The 20,089-nt window shown below is 34.4% G+C and overlaps 2 protein-coding genes across 4 annotated transcripts; one reads left to right on the forward strand and one right to left on the reverse strand.

Annotated features, from left to right (window-relative positions):
- The first annotated feature begins 31 nt into the window (after positions 1-31).
- Positions 32-9,609, forward strand: LOC114284038 (dnaJ protein ERDJ2). Of its 2 annotated transcripts, none has more exons than XM_028226914.2 (11): positions 32-215; positions 2,098-2,360; positions 2,443-2,538; positions 3,117-3,237; positions 3,356-3,462; positions 3,555-3,772; positions 4,288-4,465; positions 4,565-4,684; positions 6,107-6,193; positions 7,651-7,761; positions 8,614-9,609. In XM_028226914.2, the coding sequence occupies exons 2-11, from the start codon at positions 2,175-2,177 to the stop codon at positions 9,448-9,450; spliced, it is 2,061 nt and encodes a 686-aa protein (XP_028082715.2). In that variant the 5' UTR covers positions 32-215; positions 2,098-2,174; the 3' UTR covers positions 9,451-9,609. The 2 variants fall into 2 exon arrangements, with proteins under 2 accessions (XP_028082715.2, XP_028082716.2); XM_028226915.2 differs by having other exon boundaries at positions 2,111-2,360.
- Positions 9,610-10,806: 1,197 nt separating this feature from the next.
- On the reverse strand, positions 10,807-13,683 carry LOC114284037 (tyrosine-protein phosphatase RLPH2). 2 transcript variants are annotated; one of them, XM_028226911.2, is made up of 4 exons: positions 13,078-13,683; positions 12,198-12,265; positions 11,818-11,997; positions 10,807-11,314 (listed from the first exon to the last, which is right to left on the reverse strand). In XM_028226911.2, the coding sequence occupies exons 1-4, from the start codon at positions 13,619-13,621 to the stop codon at positions 11,144-11,146; spliced, it is 963 nt and encodes a 320-aa protein (XP_028082712.2). In that variant the 5' UTR covers positions 13,622-13,683; the 3' UTR covers positions 10,807-11,143. The 2 variants fall into 2 exon arrangements, with proteins under 2 accessions (XP_028082712.2, XP_028082713.2); XM_028226912.2 differs by having other exon boundaries at positions 12,198-12,250; positions 13,078-13,665.
- Positions 13,684-20,089: the final 6,406 nt, after the last annotated feature.

A 20,089-nucleotide genomic window follows, 5' to 3' on the forward strand; every position in this document is an offset into this window, starting at 1 on the left:
TTATAACCAAACAAACTGAATAACCCAAACCAACCCCGAGTTGGTTTTAAACACAAATCAAACACTCTCCTACTATTATATGCCTTTCTAGGGCTCATATTTGATAGATCGATTTGCCTGGGCGTCAGGCTTCCAGTATCCGCCGTGCCTCTCTCTATGTGCTTCTGACACAGTTTCCTTTTTGTCCGTCAGCTCTCCGGCGATACTCCGACGAGGTAACGAACTTCTCAATCTCCACCAATTTCTGAACAATATCATCTGGATCAAATCAAATGAAATCGTTCTCAATTCGAATTCAAAATTTGGACCATTTCTCAATTTGCTTCATAAAAAATTCGAATTCAAAATTTGCTTCTCAATTGTGCTGTCGTTATTATGTTCTTCATATTGTTGGTGGGTGAATCTGATAAATTGTAATCAATTACAGAGAAATTGACTCATGAAAGGTTATTATATTTTTCTCTATTTTTCCTACGAATTGAATCACCTGATGTTATTTTCCCCAAGAAAGACTATTGCCAGATTTCGTTGCATTTATTTATTTCCTAAATTTTCAGGTGCCATTTAACAACCTTTACAGAGAACAGAAAACATGTTTATGTCTATTTTGGGTAAGAGCAAAAAAAAAAAAAAAGGAAAAATTTGGTACACAAGTAATTTAAAAAAAATTGTTGTATAAACAAGTGAAAAGGGGTGCCTGCTGGAGGAGACGGTTGGAGATGGTGACCGAATGTGGTTGTCAACCGCAGGAGGTAGTGGCTGAAAGTGGTTGCTACCGGTGAGAGGTGGTTGGCGGTGGCTGGAGGTTGTTGTTGGCCATGGTAAGTGGTGGCTGAAAGTAATGGTTGGAGATTGTGGCCAGTCGGCCACCTAAGGTGGTAGCTGAAGGTCGTTTTCAAGAAAAAGTGGTGGCCTGTGGTGGTTACTGTCGGTGGGAGGTGGTTGGCTGCTGTGATAGGTGGTTGGCAGCCAAGGGAGGTGGTGTTTTGAGGAGGTCATTGGCAATGGTAGCCGATAGTGATGAGCAATGGGTGTGGTCAGAAAGGATGGGGGAAAGAGGAAAAAATGAAAAAAAAAAAAATTCAACAAATGAAACCGAACTAGTTTATGTTTATAGTTTTCAAAATTTTTGTAAATGTAAAGAGGAAATTATAAATATAAATGTTACCAAACAGGCCCAGTGTATGCAAATGTATTTTAACTGAATGTGTTCTAAGCAGGATACTTTTGAGCATTTATCTTCAACTTTGTTACTTTTTCAATTGCATTCTTTATATGTTTTATGGTCTATAATTATACATAAATGGCTAAGCAAAGATGAGATCAATTATATTCATAGTTAGTTTCTTTTTAAATGTTTTCTTTTGCTTTGGATGGGAGGGGGAATTAAAAGCAAAGAACATAAATTATATATGGAGAATACTTAACACCAATGGATTTTTACCAGTGGGATTTCATTGTTGAAGCTGAGGTTGGAATGGCTGATAGGATCAAAAGAGGTAGGAATGGCTGTTAGCAGACATCCACTACTTTTTACTCATTAGAGTAAACTCTCTAGATAACCCAGTCACCACTGCAATCATTCAAGTTATTATTGAATGAAACTTTCATTTTTTACTATATTTCAGGGTGGGTTGATAAGGCCTTGACTAAATTTTCTTTAATTGTTTCACATACTTGTGGGTGGTACTTTGCGAGCTGTGCAGTCATTTTTTTTTTTTGGCTGCTATTCATTGTAATGGCTGATATAAGTAAAGAACTATCCAATTTTTTGAATATTAATTATATTACATCGCATTTTTGCAATTTTTTTTCCTTTCATCTAATAATATATGCCCCAATAATTTTCGCATGTTATTTCAGGAATTTACAATGGCATATCGTAATGTGGATATTGATATACCTCTAATAATGTAGAATCATGTAGCTTCCGCTTGATCTTGTTACTCCATTTTGTGCTTGTTACTAGAGTACTTTTTTTAAAACTGATGTAAGAGTAGAAAACAAAGTCCTATGCATGCATTTGTAGTCCTTTATTTTCCTAATCCCTGTTCTTTGTGGGTAAATGATGTGCTTCTATTGGGTTCATACACACAGATTTGAAATGCAGGTATCCTAATTGAATTAATTTCTTCGGGAGTTCACACCATTGGTCTTCTAGAACTCTATTGAATATGGCTACTTCAGAAGAAAACAGTGCGCTCTTTCCAATATTCATCTTGACTATAATAGCTCTGCCATTAGTACCTTACACAATAGTCAAGTTATTCTCTGCTGCATCTAAAAAGACAAAGAGCATACACTGTGAGTGTTCGGTTTGCTTTCGCTCTGGGAAGTACCGCAAATCCATATTTAAACGTGTAAGTTTCTCATCCAACTTATTATTTGAATTACATTGTGATTTTTTTTGTTGTATTCTAATTCTTTTGGTTTCTTTTTCAGTTATCGAACTTTTCAACATGTAGCAACTTATCGCTTGTGCTGCTTTGGGTCGTCATGGCAGTCTTGGTTTATTACATCAAACATATTAGCCATGAGGTAATCTGTATATAATTGCTTGGTACTCCATTGTCGGGGTTAGCTTTGGTAGCAAGGACTTTAATCTGCCTTTACTGTGAATCTGTGATAATGTAAGAATGGAATCTAGAGGCCATGCTTGGTTTGATTTTCAAAAACTTGTTTCAGAATTTTTTTTCTTAAAAACTAAAAATTAATTTGACGAAAGAAATTAAAAATTACAAAACATTTATTATTTTTACATAATTTTATCTTCTGGGTCGCTAGAAATAATTTTTAAAATTTTTAATATATTTTTTGATATTTATTTTTATCGAATTAGATTTCAATTTATCAAAAAATTTCTGATTTTTTTTTCCCCCCCTCTTAAGAACAAACCAAACAAGGCCAGAAAGTTTCCCTTGAACAGTGACATATGTATATATAAGTATTCTGTTCTTGTGGCATTGGGTTTAATTCTTCGTAAATGTTCTTTAAGTACTTGCTGAAGATCGAAGTTGGCTTCTGTTCGATATGTCACACCTTTACCAAAAATCTGTTATTGTTTAATTTGTTCCTCATAAAGGAAATAATCTGTTGCTTGTTTTCTTATTCTTCAGATCCAAGTGTTTGAGCCATTCAGTATTCTTGGATTAGAACCTGGAGTTTCGGACTCAGAAATAAAGAAGGCATATAGGAGACTTTCCATCCAATACCATCCCGATAAAAATCCAGATCCAGGTTGAAGGTGTTTCATATCATTGTATTGTTCTTTTTTCCGCCCCATCAACTTGGGTACAAATTTGATGCTTCTCGGTGCTGGCATATTCTTATTTACTTAATTCTCCTTTTCTCCTAGAGGCCCACACATATTTTGTGGAATACATATCAAAGGCTTATCAGGCTCTGACAGATCCAGTATCACGAGAGAACTTTGAGAAATATGGACATCCAGATGGCAGGCAGGTAGTGTTATTGGGGAGGGGAGAACTCATTTGCTTCGATTTTAAGAGAGTTAACGTGAGCCTGAATCAGTTTCACATTTTTGTCTGAGTCAGGGGCTTCAAATGGGAATAGCTCTTCCTCAGTTTCTGCTGAACATTGATGGAGCATCTGGCGGTGTACTATTACTCGGGATTGTTGGAGTTTGTATTCTTTTGCCCTTGATGATGGCTGTTATATATTTGTCAAGGTCTTCAAAATATACTGGAAATTATGTCATGCATCAGACGATGTCCACATATTACTACTTAATGAAGCCTTCTTTAGCGCCAAGGTATACTTTTCCTTTGGCTGATTTGGTATTTTAATTGCAACATAGTTTGAATTTCTTCTTCTATGAAAACCTGATTATTATGATGTCTTTGTTGCATGTGTAGTGATGTATCAATCATGGAATGACACTGCAATTTTAAATGTTCTTTATAATGTTAAGAAGGCACAACTATTTGTTTCTTCACATATGCAAACTGTGTTTTGCAAGCCTCACTAGGTGGCAGAACACAATTAACTTTATCATTCAAACAAATTTTTTTTTTTTTTTGTGTGTGTGTTTGTGTGTGTATATTTTATTATTATTATTTCATTTCCCTTATTTCACGCGGTCAAATAAATCTTTGTAACTTAACTTCTTCACCCCCTATGGATGGAAGAAAGAAGAAACTGCATTTTTGTGTAAGTTGCAATGGAGATATTCTTTACGGGCAATGGAGCTAGTTTATTTGTAACAGTCAGTATGCATTACTTTGTTCTTCTCTGTGTTTCTGTCCTAACACTACGTTAGTGATACAGCAAGGTCATGGATGTTTTCATAAAGGGTGCAGAATATGTGGAAATTCCTGTTCGCCGGAGTGATGAGGAACCCCTTCAGAAGCTTTTTTTGTTAGTCAGGAGTGAGTTAAACTTGGACCTAAAAAACATAAAGCAAGAGCAAGCTAAGTTTTGGAAGCAGCATCCAGCCATAGTTAAGGTGATGTGCTGTTTTTTTTATTGTGTCAAGCACTATACGTTTTGGGGTCCTCACATGTTTTTTTGATAATCCTGTACCCAATTCTTTTATCACATGCAGACGGAATTGTTGATTCAAGCGCAATTGACCCGTGAGTCAGGAGCATTATCTCCGGCTTTGCTGCGTGATTTTAGACGCATGCTTGAACTAGCACCTCGCCTTCTTGATGAACTAATGAAGGTGATAAACTCTGCCCTCAGTTTCTGCTGCAATTAACTTGTGGTGACAAGTTAGTCTGCTTGCACGAGGCTGCTTGTTTTTGAAGTTTTTATCTTGCAAATGCAGACGCAATTCTGTATCTTGGGTTGGTGAATATAATTTGCTGTAACAGTAGTAATTGCAATTTTTCTGGGAGTCCAAATGATGTGTTTAAAGCCCAACAGATGAATCTTAAAAAAAAAAAAAATTGGCAGCTTATTTTGTCTCCAAAAAGTTGAAGAAGCTGTTGTGAGAGTTGCTACCCTGTCTTGAGTTGTGCCTGATTGTTGATTTTTATGGAAGAGTTGGCAGCGATGTATTGATTATCCTTTTAGGTTGACAATTAGTATAGAAAGTTTTGCTTTCAATAAATTAAAGACAATTCCAATCCACTTACTGTTTTTCACTAACCTACGAATGGCCTAGGTTTCCTGGGTTGGGCTACAAGTTTTTGCTTAGGTGCTATCGTCCATGCTACCCAATTGCCTCTAAATAAGCAGACCATAAGATGAACTGAGCTGCTTTGAGAAGCTCTAGCTTCGGTTTGTTTAGGGCTTTGCCAAACTTGTATTATGTCAAATACATGAACCTCAAGCCTAGACTCCAAGCTTCTTTGTTCAATAGGTGAGCTTGATCAACGTGTAGCTTGGCTCTTAAGGCCCATTAACATATGGGTCTGTGAGATAACACCTAAAGGAAATCTCGTGCAAAAGTGAATCGGTATCATATGAGAGGGGCACTGTCAGAGTGCAAAGGTGTTCATGCTTCGAGTAATAATAATTTAAGTCACTTCAGGGGAGCTAGTTGTAACCCTCCATTAACTTAGCTTATATGGTGATAGGGAAATCTCAAAGTTGTTTTTAATTATAATAAATGGAAAATGCAAATCCCATATAGCCTTACACTAACTGTTTAATTTCATAAACAATAGTGATGCTGCCACTTGAAGTCTTTGACCAATGCTTATCGACTGTTATTCTTATTCTGGGCACCAACTTTTTCCAAATATTTATGAAATATATACCAAATTATGGGTTTCATCTTTTTGGTTGAGAATCAAAGGCATGCCAAAAAAAGGCCGAGAAGTAAAAATAGTGCACTCCCCTGTTAGTTTACCTGTCCCAGCACTGGACCTGTTGCACTTGCTGGTTCTCATAGAAGTAAAAATCTTCTGAGAGGAAGAAGCCTTACAGTTTTCTTAATTTAAGATCATGTTGCTCAAATGAAAATAATTAGGCATGCAAAACTAAGTAAAACTAAGTTGGTGACATATGTTGTATGTGCCATCATATGATCGCATCCTCTTTTATAATGCGTTAATTTGTTTTTATTTCTTTTGCTGTCACCATTCCTATTGCTTTCTCCTTCAAGTTGAGATAATTTACAGATACTTTGTGCGTGTAGATGGCAATTATACCACGCACTCAGCAAGGACATGGATGGTTGAGGCCTGCCATCGGAGTGGTTGAGCTTTCTCAAAGTATAATTCAGGTGTCTGATCACTGAAATCTCATTCTGCTATAATATTTTTTTGGCTTTCTTGGGTGTATCATTGTATTGTTTGCTGTCTTTCTTATTTATTTATTTATTATTATTATTTTGCTAATTTACATAGCCGTGCACATTTATGCTTGTACCAATTTAGAGGGTGACTGGACACTGTACAGAAATGGAACTCCTCTGTTTTATTTTTTTTCTGTAACATTTTAAATGAAATCTATGGCCTTGTTTGGTTTGTGTTTCCCAAAAATTTTTGAGAAAAATTCTCTACAAATAAGTTTTCAAAAGTAATCAAACCAAACAAATTTTCCCAAAAATTTTTTCCAAAACTTGTTTGGTTTACAAGTTTTCCAAACAAATCTCTCTCTCATACACATCAAATCAATCACTTTTTCCAAAACTCTCTCAAAATAATTTTCCAAAACATCTTTTGAAAAAAACCAAACCAAACAACTTTTCGTACTTTTTATCTCTAAAACTCATCTCCCAAACTCAAACCAAACATACCCTATATCTGTTACATTTTAAATATGCTGAATGTTTGATTTTAAATTAATTTTTACAGTATTTTGGAGTGATGCTTTTGTCTAATACAAACATATTTACGCATGTCACTCACATTATATATATATACACGTTAAAACATAAGCTCGTAATGTGAAATATCAATTTTTTTGACCTTACATTTGGTGGTATCTAACTTCGTAAGGCAAGGCGACTGAGGTGATTTAAACCATTTTTCCGATGAATGAATTACTACTTCATCCTCATCTTTGAATCAATTTATTTATGAATAACCATCAATATTGAGTGCGCGAGAATCTAAATATGCCTATTAATTGGTAATTAAGGTTCTAGTTCCATTTTAGATTTTTTTACCTTGTCCCTTGTATTCTAAGAAGCATGGACACGGACACGTGACACGATATGGACGTGACACGATACGGATATGACACGGACATGCCGAAACGTTAATTTTAAAAAAATGACGGACACGGCACGTGGGGGACACGCATGAAATATGTTATTTTATATATTTATTTTATGTTATATATATGAATATATCATTCAAAGATAATAAAAAATATAATATGACATTAATTCCTATAAATTTATATGATTTTTGTTTTATTATTGTATTTTGAGTAGTTTTGTTTGAACTTATAATTAGTTTCACATGTGTCCAATCGATAGACACTTGTTTATGCGATTGACACGTGTGTCCTTCAAGTGTCCAGAGAGCGTCCGGGTCTTTAAAAAAATTTAAAAAATAAGACACGTTTTGAAGAGTGTCGGACACGTGTCCTAGGAGTGTCCAAAGAGGGTCGGTGTCTGACACAGACACGACACGACACGGATATGTCACCTTCTTAGCTTGTATTGAAGATGAGGTTGGTTATTCCTGATTTTGACACTTGCCATAAATGCTTTTTAAATTTGTGATGCAGGCAGTTCCACTCAGTGCACGAAAAGCATCTGGGGTGTCCAGTGAAGGAATTGCTCCCTTTCTGCAGTTGCCACACTTCAGTGAGGCTGTTGTCAAGAAGATTGCACGAAAGGTAAAAAATCTTTTCTAACAGTGCATTGCTTTGTCATTGGTTTATCATTTTGAATCCCATTCCCTGATTGCATGCTGACCATGCAATCACTAGTCTGGTTCAGTCACAAAAGAACATTCATTTACTTGCTTCAGCTATGTTTGGGTTGAGAATTTGGAATGTTGCTCCAATTTACTTTCTAAGAAGAGAACACTACGTCACTACTCACTACCAATGATGCTGCTTTTTAAAATGGCTCTGAACCAGAGTCGTTTAGGTCTGCAATGCAGAAGCTTGTAAAATCAGATTGTTCTCTGCATATTGATGTTGACAAGATAGGTACTGATTTGTTCAACCAACATACATAGTTGAGCAAACTACATATGGATTGTGCTAAAACAAATTATATTGCTAAACTGTAGATTGTATGTTATTGACTTATCATAAACTGAGACACCTATTCCAAGGAACAGTAGTGCAATATCTTATGCTCTAGAGTCTCTAACCCATAAATGAACTCAGCACCGTGGTTATGCATATTGATGAGTGTATGAGAGACCCTAAAAATCACGAGCATGCTCATGCCAGGGAATTCATCTAATGTACTAAGTTTTTTTCCTCCCATATTTTATTCATTAAACATGTTGATTCAAATGGGCTGTCCACATTTTCCCCTCTCTTTTCATTGACTGATTAAAATCTGTGTGGTTCATATGGTAACCTGAGATTACCTTCATACCATCATTTTCTTTCCCTACCATGGTCTGTTGCCATCCTACTATGGAACTCAACATCCAGTCTCTCTTCACCTTTTATTACTGGCTTTGTCTAGATGTTGATTGTAACCTTTTGGATTTTTGTTATGTAATGCAGAAAGTGAGGACATTTCAAGACCTTCGAGACATGACCCCACAGGATCGTGCTGAACTGCTGACTCAAGTTGCCAGTTTCTCTTCTGCTGAATCCCAAGACGTAGAAATTGTTCTTGAAATGATGCCTTCCATAACAATCGATGTCACTTGTGAGACGGAAGGCGAAGAGGGAATTCAAGAGGGCGACATCGTAACAATGCACGCTTGGGTCACACTCCAACGTGGGAATGGCCTGATTGGTGCCCTTCCACACGCGCCCTACTTCCCCTTCCCCAAGGAAGAAAATTTCTGGCTCCTACTTGCAGACTCGGTCTCCAATGATGTATGGATGTTTCAGAAGGTTAACTTCATGGACGAAGCTACGGCTATAATCGCTGCATCGAAAGCAATTCAAGAGTCGAAGGAAGGGTCTGGGGCTAGCTTGAAGGAGATAAGTTTGGCTGTTAAAGAAGCAATTGAGAAGGTGAAGAACGGGTCAAGACTGGTAATGGGCAAGTTTCAGGCCCCGGCTGAGGGAAACTACAGCCTGACATCTTTCTGTTTGTGTGACTCTTGGATTGGCTGTGACAAGAAGACAAGCTTGAAGGTGAAAGTTTTGAAACGGAGCCGAGCGGGCACAAGGGGTGGTGCCGTGGTAGAAGAGGGACCGTCAGTCGAGGATGGGGTTGAGGAGGAAGAGGAGGAAGAGGAAGAGGAATACGATGATTATGAGAGCGAATACAGTGAGGATGAAGAGGATGTAAAAGATGTGAAGAGTAAAGGAGCTGTGGCCAATGGCACTGCCCATGGTAAAGAAAATGGCTCGAGCTCGGACAGTTCAGGCGTCGAGGACGAGTAAAAACATCATTTATTTTTTGTTTTCTTATGTTCATTTTTGAGAGAGAGAGAGAGATGGGATGAGTGAGGGCTGAACTTTCATATTGCACCCATCCAATGATAGTTACATACGTTGCTGAATTTTCAATTTACATGAATAAGATATATGCGTAGTTATATATGCTCGAGGGCTTAAAATAAATAGGGTCAAATTTCAACTTAATTCATTGTGATTTGGTCTATATGTGAATCCCTGTGGTTTGTGGACTATTTAAAAAAATTTATGCCTTCTGCTTTTCAGACTGTTTTACGTGTACTTTAAAGGGAAAATTGCAAATCAATCTCGGACAGTGAAAGAATTTTGCATTTTCATAGTGGTACAAATTTGTTGTGTACATGGTGCAAGTTTTTATGTGTTTGGTGCAAATCGTTTGTGTTTGTCAGAGTTGTACCAAAAAAGATTCCATCTATATAGTGTGCAATAAATTTTTTAGTCTCATTGATTTGTAATTTCTCTGACTTTAAACCTTGATTTGTTTCTATTAACAATTGATTTTATGAGAGCATTTGATTATGGCCTGGTTTGGGAAGATTAAATAAGTGTATTTTTTGACTTTTTATGAAATATGGGTTGAGTTTGGAGTGATGTGTTAGAGAGGTGATGTGACTTAAATAAAATGATGTGACTTAAATAGGATAGTGACTTTTTGATTTTTTTTCAATCATGTCAAACTTGGCCTAAATATATTAATGATTGACGAGAGAAGTACTAATAAGGGGTAGTTTGTTTTAATATGTATAAAAAACAATTTAATAGGAGATCATTTTGTCTACTAATTTTTAATTTTTAATTTTTAATTCAATTTCATTTTCACTTTTATGTGATATATATACAATACATATTAAAATTATGGGATCCTCTATTGAGTGGGACCTTGGGTGAGTACCTAAATAGCTTAATGGTTGCGCCGCCACTAAAAAGTAGTATTTAACAGTTTTACAGAACTTGTAGCAATGCATTTTTTAGGAATCTCAAAATGTGTATTTCCTTCATTTAATTGTTAATCGTTTCTTACATCAATGTCTGTAACACTGTAAATTTGACGGAAAAGGAGAAGAAAAATGTTTTCCATGCTTAGTTGTTGCAAGAAAATAAAGCTTCTACAATAAATGTTTCCTCGAAGGAAAATATATTTTCAAATATCTTTTCCCATGATTGCAACATGAGAAGGTTCAAATTGTTTTTATATCTAAATTTTTTTGTAATTGAACCATTAATGAAAAAGTAAAGAATTTGTATTTTCTTCCCTATAATTCATTTCTATCATAAAATATTTTCATACACTCCAATATTACAGACAAATGAACCCTTCTTGCATTAAACAAACAATGGTAAACTGACTTTGATAGAATAACACAATCAGTACATAGCACATGAAATAGAAGGGTTGCAAGCAAGACAACAGTGTACTTCAATAAAAATGAAGCATATCTCATATAATTTATGTATCCCACTAACATCATTATTGTATCCTTCAAAAAAAAACACTTGAAACAGGCAAAGCCATCACGTAAAGACAACAATAATACAGAAATACATTTGACAGTTCGCTTGGTAGACTCACTTTTATCTCAATTAGCTGAGAAAGAATGCACTCCAATCCTAACGTATGCGTAGATATAAGGGATTATGCCAATGGACTGCACGCTCGAGGCTATTTTGGTAAAACATCAGTATCACGGACAATTTTCCTCGAGGGCAACACAATTGCAGCCACTGGATTGTTCTCGAACCCGCCACCTTCATCGATAATCAGTCTGAGGCCTTCAATGTGAAGCTTCCCATGGTGGCCACTTACCACAATGGTTGGATACTCGGTCAGTTCCTATAAAATGACAAACACCAAGTATCTAAATTTAATAATATTCCACATTATAATAATGATTAAGAAAAGAAAAGTCACTTAAATGATCAAGAAATACAATTGAATGTTGCTCAACCACAACCAAATCTTTTTGCTAGCACAAAAGTTGCAGTAAAAGAGGCCCATTACCATTAATACATTTTTGTTGTAAAACTTTTTAAAAAATTTCCCAAACTATGAAATTGTGGTTAGTAAATCACGTTTTTCTAATTTTCTATGTTATTAAAACGCGGGCAAAAATGTGATTGCTAATAATGTTTTAATAAGAAGCATTGTTAGCAGCAACTATGCTTTTGCCACACTTCAACTATCAACTGACTTCTACTCTAAATCTAACTTCAAAACAAGAAAAATTAAAAGCTGGGTTACTAAACACGCTTTAAAACACGAGTCTACTAACCATAGCCAGCAAAAGTTTTGCTAGAAAAAGAAAGAGAGAGAGAGAGCAGCCGGCAAACTATCACCTTTGGTATATCCCATACGTTTTTCCTCCCGCTGAGAGACTCCACCTTAGGCACCCTGGTGTCCCTCTCTTTCAAAAATTTCATCTGCTCTTCGACCCCTTTGCCTTTCTCCAAGCCAGCATGTACAGCAATCAGTTTACAGTGTTTGATTCCTTCCTCAGTTTCTATACAGACATTGTCCTGAAATAAATAAACGTCACTAAACTTGCTTAGCATTAGCTTAATTTCCTCAAGTAGCAAAAAATTATGAACAAGTTTCTTATCACCAGAACATAATTCAAATTTTCTTCTCACAGGTATACCTCAACTAATGAACCATAAGCTTATTGCACTCATTATTATTCAAGTTAAGGAAGAATAGGACAGAATGGGATACTGACCTCTTCATGGACCCAAACTAGTTCAGCAAGAAACTTCTTGTGTTCATCAGGGACTGCCTTAATCAAATCTGTACATAAGAATCAGGGTTTAAATTTAAATTATCACAACGTAAATAACACCAATAAAAACCAAACACCCAAATTGAACTCCTAATCAGACAAAAAAAGTCATTTCACATTCACAGTGTTCGGTTCACTGGAATAAGTTGCAATAGAATGGTCAACAACCCATTTCCATGTTTGGTTTGGCAAAAAAGAAAAGAACGTACATTCCAAATAGAATCACCAATGAGGCCAAGAAAAAACCGTTCCATTCCTACCCAAAATCATTCCAACGAACCGAACACTATTCACACAAATGACATACTAGAACTCATCTAGAAAAGGATTAAGCAAAAGAAGCCCTACAAAACAGAATCAAAATCATAAAAAACATAACTAAAAATCACCAAAATTAAGAACAAAAAAACCCATTTCAAATTGAACAACCAAAAATTATAACTACTAAATACAAGTACTCAGTAGCATCAAACAACTACTTATCATACTAAATCAAACAAAAGGAACCCATTTAACAATGAACAACCAAGAAATGTTCAAATCAAACACAAGAACTCATTCCCAAGAAGCAAACTAATCAAACAAGCAAAATCCCATTTAACATTACACAAATTTTAAACCCACACTAATCAAAACAACAAATTCGTGACTACTAAATACAATATCATACTAAATCAAACAAAAGGAACCCATTTAACAATGAAAAACCAAGAAATGTTGAAATCAAACACAATAACACATTCCCAAGAAGCAAACTAATCAAACAAGCAAAACCCATTTAACATTACACAAATTTAATCAAAACCAGCAACAACGATACCAGCAGATCCATGAGGAACACCATACGATTCAAAGGTAGTCCCGGCATCGTAAATCGAACCCTTGTACTCAGTCCCCTTCACAGCATTGAATTTAACAGTAATTGACCCAGCCCACCTCCTCCCCTGCAAATGCATATTCTCAAACCCATCACCCTTATACCACCCTTCTCTCTCCTCACTCGCCTCGTACTCCTTCCACGTCTCCGAGAACTCCGACCCGTCCGCCGGCGCCGGCAGAACTCCGACGAACGCCGCGAAAGCGAGGTCGTGGTTCCCGGAGAGAAAAACGTAGGATTGTTTTGGGTATTTTGAGGGAAGATTGATCAAGAAATCGATCACATCCCGAGTTTTGGGGCCTCTGTCGCAGTAATCGCCTAAGAAGATGATCAGGGCGGTCTCGAAATCAGATGGGTCGATTCGGGTTTCGAGATTGAACCAAAGATTTTGAAGCTTTGTGATGTATCCATGGATATCGCCTATGCAACACACCACTCTCTGCTTTGTGGGTTTTTGATTTTTCCCCATAAAATTTTGGTTTTCCATTTTCTTTCAAGGACTGAATGAAAGGTAGTTGTGGTAGTTTTTGATTTGTATGTGGAATGGAAGTTGTCTGGAGATATGTTTGCAAACCAGTCCTCTAATTTTTGTATTATGTTTGCAAACCAGTCCTCTAATTTTTGTATTATGTTGAAAGGTTCACTTTCTTTTCTACAATTTTATTACCTACTAGGTGGTTGTATTCTAAAACTCTTAGGGATGTAAAAAAAAAAAGATGTCAAATATTTTATGCAATACTTAGGCCTCGTTTGGCAAGTGATTTTTTTAGTTAAAAAGTCAAAAAATCACTAAAAAAATTAAAAAGCCAACAACTCATACAAAAAAGTCAAAGATTCCATTTTCTCTCTACTTTTTGCATATTTTTTCGTAAAAAGTCAAAAAATCATCCCAAACATATTAATTTTTTTTACATCACATTTTAGCCAAAAAATTACTAAAAAAGGTTGTTCCCAAACAAGGCCTTATTCTTGCATAAATGACATAGGTGGCTTACAAGTGTTGTGTAGAATATTTGATAATAATGTTTTTAATATTTTTAACACTGTACGGATGTATTCTGCTACCATTTGAGCCTTGGAAAACAGAAAATGTTATTCTTACCAACCTGAATATTTTTATTTTTTATTTTTTATAATTTTAAAAAATGTTATGAATCCTACTTAAGTATCCAAATTTATCTTGAATTGGAGTTCTGTGGTTGAGATTGAGTTTATGTAATCTGGAGTTTATGTGTAGAATAAATTTGAATTATAAGATGACAATTCTTAAAAATATCTGAATAATTAAGTCTGAATTTGTAATATTATTATTAATTTTTACTTTTTTGTTCAAACACCAAAAAATGGAAACACACAGAAGGACCAACCACATAACATTCATAAGCAGGTTTCGTTGGGCATTTGGCCCCACATTGTGAATCCAACATGGTTAAAAAATGTAAAAAAACAACTGTTGTTAGTATTTAGAATATTTCCTAATACATTAAGAAGATTAAGAGGAGAGCAAGGAAGTTGCAGCTGTACGATGAACAATTAAGGGACGTTAAATTTGATAATAAAAGTGTGACGAGATTGCTTAATGGTATTGAGTTGGGTAATAAAATATATGATTGTCAATCAGACAAGATCGTGATTAAGGGTATAAAATTAATTGGGAATGTTCAATTGAGACAAGATGTTAAAGACGAAACAGTGGTCCACCACGTATTGTTTTTCGTCATAAGTGGTAATAGTCCGTCAGATTCTGTCCCTACACCTGACAAGATATTTATTGGAGTTGGCGAAGGTAATCCTGAGACCTGAATTGTTGATCCTGACTAGTCCGACAGGTTTCGGATGCTAAAGAAAATGAGATTCAAGCTCGTTGGTGGTAAGGATAAAGAGCACGTTTGTCACGGAATAGAAGTTGTGGAGTGGTTCTTTCCAGTTGATATTTGGACGGACTACAAAGATACGCTGTTGGGAAATGTTGGAAGTATTCAGAAGGGTGCCATATATTTAGTGGCTGCTACTGTTAGTGGAAAATAATGCAAAATTACGTTAAGGAGTCAAATGTACTTTAAAACTGTTTAGAATTTTAATTTTATTTATTTTTATTTGTAATGTTCAGGTGAATGGAGGTGGACGATATAAAAACTGATGTTGTTGAAAGTGTTTTAACAAGTGATTTCAATTGTATTAAACTTGTTTTGCCTAATTTATTTTCTCAGTTAAGGTTGAGATACAAACAAAAGAGTATTAAGATTGGTAAAATATTCTCTCCTTTGCGCATCCAATGCCAATGGGTTGGTCAGAGTAAATGTGTATGATAGGAGGTTAGATGGTAATGACAATCTGCAAGCGTATTTTATTTTCCCTATGGATTGTCAATGTGAGTTAGTGTATTATAGGAATGATTGTTGTTTAATTAACGACAAACATGTGCTATGGATGGTGAAGTATCGACTTGAAAATTTGAATATTAAAAGGGAGATTACGTTTTGTAAAATGAAGGGGTATTTGAAGTATTCTATGAATGACATGCCAGAAGATTTCCAGATGAGGGCCCCATCTATTGTTGTGTTATCTAAAAAATATACTAATGATAATGTTGATGTTTGGCATTGTGCTCCAACCAAGGCTATTCCGATTCTGACCCGGACTATGTCTGTGGGTTTACTAGAGAGGCGAAGAGATTTGTTGTTAGAAGGTCTTGGGAAAAGTGGTTTAGTTATTCATGAACGCAGAAGTCGTCTGAGTTTGTCTGAGATTGTTGAATGTAGAGGTGGTGATGGAACTAGTGATGTTGATTCTGGTCCGTCGATTTCGGAGGTTGGTGTTAAAAAAGAAGAAGGTGATCAAAGAGGATCAATTGTTATGGATCCTGCAAATTTTTTTAATGTTTTACAAAATGTAATAATGAGTGTAAAAAATAACAATACAAGATTAAGCAAATAATTACACAGTTGGAACTAATTCCTAGACTTTTCCACTTCACATGTGTACTCTGTTGGAGAATTCCTAAAAGCTTCAAAACTTTAATTATTTATATTTATTATTATATTTTATTATTTATTTATTTCCTTTTATAGCCTTATTTATTTGAATTTTAAATTTGGTTTTGGTTTTGGTTTTATATCAAAATGTGTGTCTGTTCCAAACAGATACCAAAGAGCCTATTTAAATAGGACTCTAATTGAGAAAAGAATTACAACGTACTCTGATCTGTCTCTCTCTCCTTCTTCTCTTTACAGTATTTTATATTTTCTGGGCAATTGATACATTCTTGGCAAATTCTTCTGGTACAACTGTGCATTGTGTCAGATTCCCGTGGATTCTTGGATTGTATCTTGGAGCCGTTTGTGATCGTTAGAACCTGCACGGAGGGAGCGCATAACGACTTTAGGACAGCATCTTTGACGTGCCTCTTACAATCACACAGGCTACTTTCTGAATTCTTTCATCTTTTACTTATTCTGTTATATATTTGTATGTCTAGTTTATATTGAATTAAGAAAACCTATTTAAAAAGAATCTGTTTTGCTTTCAATATTATTCTATAAAATTGATTTAAGTAAATATTTTTTAAATTCCCACAACAATCTAAAGTCGTTAAATCTATAACATATTTAATCTTTTAATTATTTGTGTTTCATAATTGCTCTTGTTGGTATTGAACAAATCTGTTAATAAAAATAAATAATATAAAAAAAAAACAACAATAACGGAAGTTTTTGTTTCCCGGTTTTTGATAAATTTTTTTATAGATTTTTTTCAAAGTTTGATTCCATTGATTTGCATGAAATATACATAATTATTCAAAGTCAATTCGGAAGTATACGTAATTATTTGTGTTTTAAAATCTGTTTATTAAATTGCGTTTTTTCCCGGAAACAAAGTAACTTTGTTTTCAAACTTTGACTTGTTTTCAAACTTAGACTTATATTAATCAAGCAAGTTGTACAACTTGTTGTTATGTGTAGTTTTTATTTATTTATTTATTTTTTATATTAATTTATTCTTAGAAAGTTGTTGAGTAAAATCAAAATTTTTCACATAATAAATTATGTTGTTTGGATTCATGATATTTAATTAGTGTTGTTCATGTTATAAATTATTGTGTTTAGATTTGATCTGTATAAAAATTTGTCACATTTTATTTATTCCTAAATTATTGGCAATTATTTTTCAATTTCAAATTTAATAACATTTGTGTTTGTTTCATTATTGTTTCACACAGATTAAGATACTCCTTGGCTCTCTTGTTCTTTAAATATTTAAAATGGCTAATTTAGAAGAAACTGTTAGTGTGAAACCTGAAAAATTTAATGGTAATAATTTTGAAAGTTGGCAAAAACAAACAAGATATTGGTTGACCGTGTTGGGTCATATGTCTGCCATAGAAGATCAGGATTTTGTTGGATCTTGGCTGTCACTCGAGCAAATCGAATTTCATTGTTATAACAGGATCCTTAGTGTGTTATCTGACCATTTATATGATGTATATCAGTCGACCACCTCGACTGCAAAAGAACTATAGAAAACCTTAGAGGCCGAATATGGAACTGTAGATACTGGTATTGATAGGTTCATTGTCTCTAATTTTAATGGTTATAAAATGAAAGATGACATACTTGTAGGAGACCAAATTCATGAGTTTCAAGAACTACTTAGAAAAGTAGAAAAGAAAGGGACAACTTTTAGTGAGGAGTTTAAAGTGTCTTGCCTTATCAATAAATTGCCTCCATCTTGGAATGACTTTGCTAAGCGTCTTAGGCATAAACAAGGAGATCTGTCATTAACTCAATTAATCAATACACTGAGGGTGGAAGAGAAACATAGATCAAATCTAGAAACTGGAAAAGAGAAAACGCCTAAGGTAAATGTGGTGGAGAATGCGAATAAGAATAGTTCCAACAATAACTTTCGACCTAAAGGTAAAATTTTCAAGAACAACCTTAAGTTTAAATCTAGAAGTCAAAATGGCAAACACCATAATAACAACTACCAAGCCAATGCTAATAGTTTTAAAGGACAAAGGAGTGGCAAGAGGTTGTGCTATGTATGTGGAAGAACCAATCATTATGCTAAGGATTGTTTTTTTAAGAAGACTGATGAGTATAAACCAATGTTCAACAATAAGCAAAGAAATCAAGGTCATAATGCTAAAGTAAATATGATTTTGGGAAAAGAAGAAATTGCCGGACCATCTTTTAGGTATAATCCTGAAATTAATTCTATTTTTGAATATCAAGATTGGTGGTTAGATTCTGGTGCTAATATACATGTGTGTGTTGATTGTGATTATTTTAAAACTTTCCAGAAATCAAGTGGAGGAAGTGTAACTTTGGGAAATGGATCAATTGCACCTATACTTGGCATTGGAGATATAGATTTGAAGATGACTTCTGAAAAAATCTTAACTTTGAGAGATGTGCGATATGTTCCTGAAGTTAGAAGAAATCTTATTAGTGGATCGTGTTTAGTACAGTTAGGTTACAAAATTGTAATGGAATCGAATAAAATTGTAATAAGTAAAAATGATATTTTTATTGGTAAAGGTTTTATATGTGATGGTTTATTTAAATTGAATGTATCTTTTGAAGTTAATTATATCTCTCATAATATTTTCAATATTGAAGTTTGTGATTTATGGCATAAAAGACTTGGACATGTGAATTTAAGAAAAATTAGGAAAATGATGGATTTAGAATTAGTTCCTAAATCATCTATTGATGTTAAACGCAAATGTGAAATATGTGTGCAAGCAAAACAACCTAAGAAACCTTATAAATCTGTACTAAGAAATTCACAACTCTTAGATCTTATACATAGTGACGTTTGTGATTCTAATAGACCACTAACTAGAGTAGGAAATAAGTATTTTGTAACTTTTATAGATGATTGTTCTAAGTTTTGTTACTTATATTTAATTAAAACCAAAAATGAAGTGTTTAGTAAATTTAAAATTTATAAAGCTGAAGTAGAAAATCAATTAGAAAGAAAGATTAAGAAACTTAGATCTGATAGAGGAGGTGAATATAATGTAGGTACCCTTAGTACTTTTTGTGAAGAATATGGAATTATTCATGAAGTAACCCCACCTTATTCTCCACAATCTAATGGGATAGCTGAAAGGAAAAATAGAACTCTTATGGATATGTTAAATGCAATGCTTATTAGTTCTGGTTTACCGGAGAGCTTGTGGGGGGAAGCAATACTCACTGTTTGTGTTATATTAAATAAAGTAATTGTAAATGACAATGATAAAACACCTTATGAAATTTGGAAAAAACGAATACATAATCTTAAAATGTTAAGAGTGTGGGGGTGTTTAGCAAAAGTAGCAATTCCAGAACCTAAACGTAAGAAAATAAGACCTAAAACTGTGGATACTATTTTCTTAGGATATGCTGAAAATAGTAGTGCTAATAGATTTCTAGTAATAAATTCTAAAATTAATGAAATTACTAATAATACAATAATTGAATCTCGTGAAGCTACATTTTTCGAAGATATTTTTCCATATAAAACTCGGATCTCAAATCAGGTTGTAAATAGAACTTCTACTGCTAGTACTAGTGTTATTCCTTTGAGAGATGATTCTGAACATCTAAATATAGAACCTAGAAGAAGTAAGAGAACTAGAATAGAGAAAACCTTTGGAGATGATTTTTACACTTTTTTAACTGAAGGAGAACCAAATACTTTTATAGAAGCTATATCATCTTTAGATGCACCGTTTTGGAAGGAAGCCATTAATAGTGAGTTTGAATCTATTCTTCAAAATAATACTTGGGAGTTGACTAACCTACCTCCTGGGAGTAAAGCTATCGGTTGCAAATGGGTATTTAGAAAGAAATTAAAACCTGATGGAAGTATAGAAAAATATAAGGCAAGATTAGTAGCTAAGGGGCTTACACAAAAGAAAGGAATAGATTATTTCGATACATATTCACCTGTTTCTAGGATCACA

Source organism: Camellia sinensis, chromosome 3, assembly GCF_055761805.1.
Source record: "Camellia sinensis isolate YWXY chromosome 3, ASM5576180v1, whole genome shotgun sequence".
Lineage (NCBI taxonomy): Eukaryota > Viridiplantae > Streptophyta > Magnoliopsida > Ericales > Theaceae > Camellia > Camellia sinensis.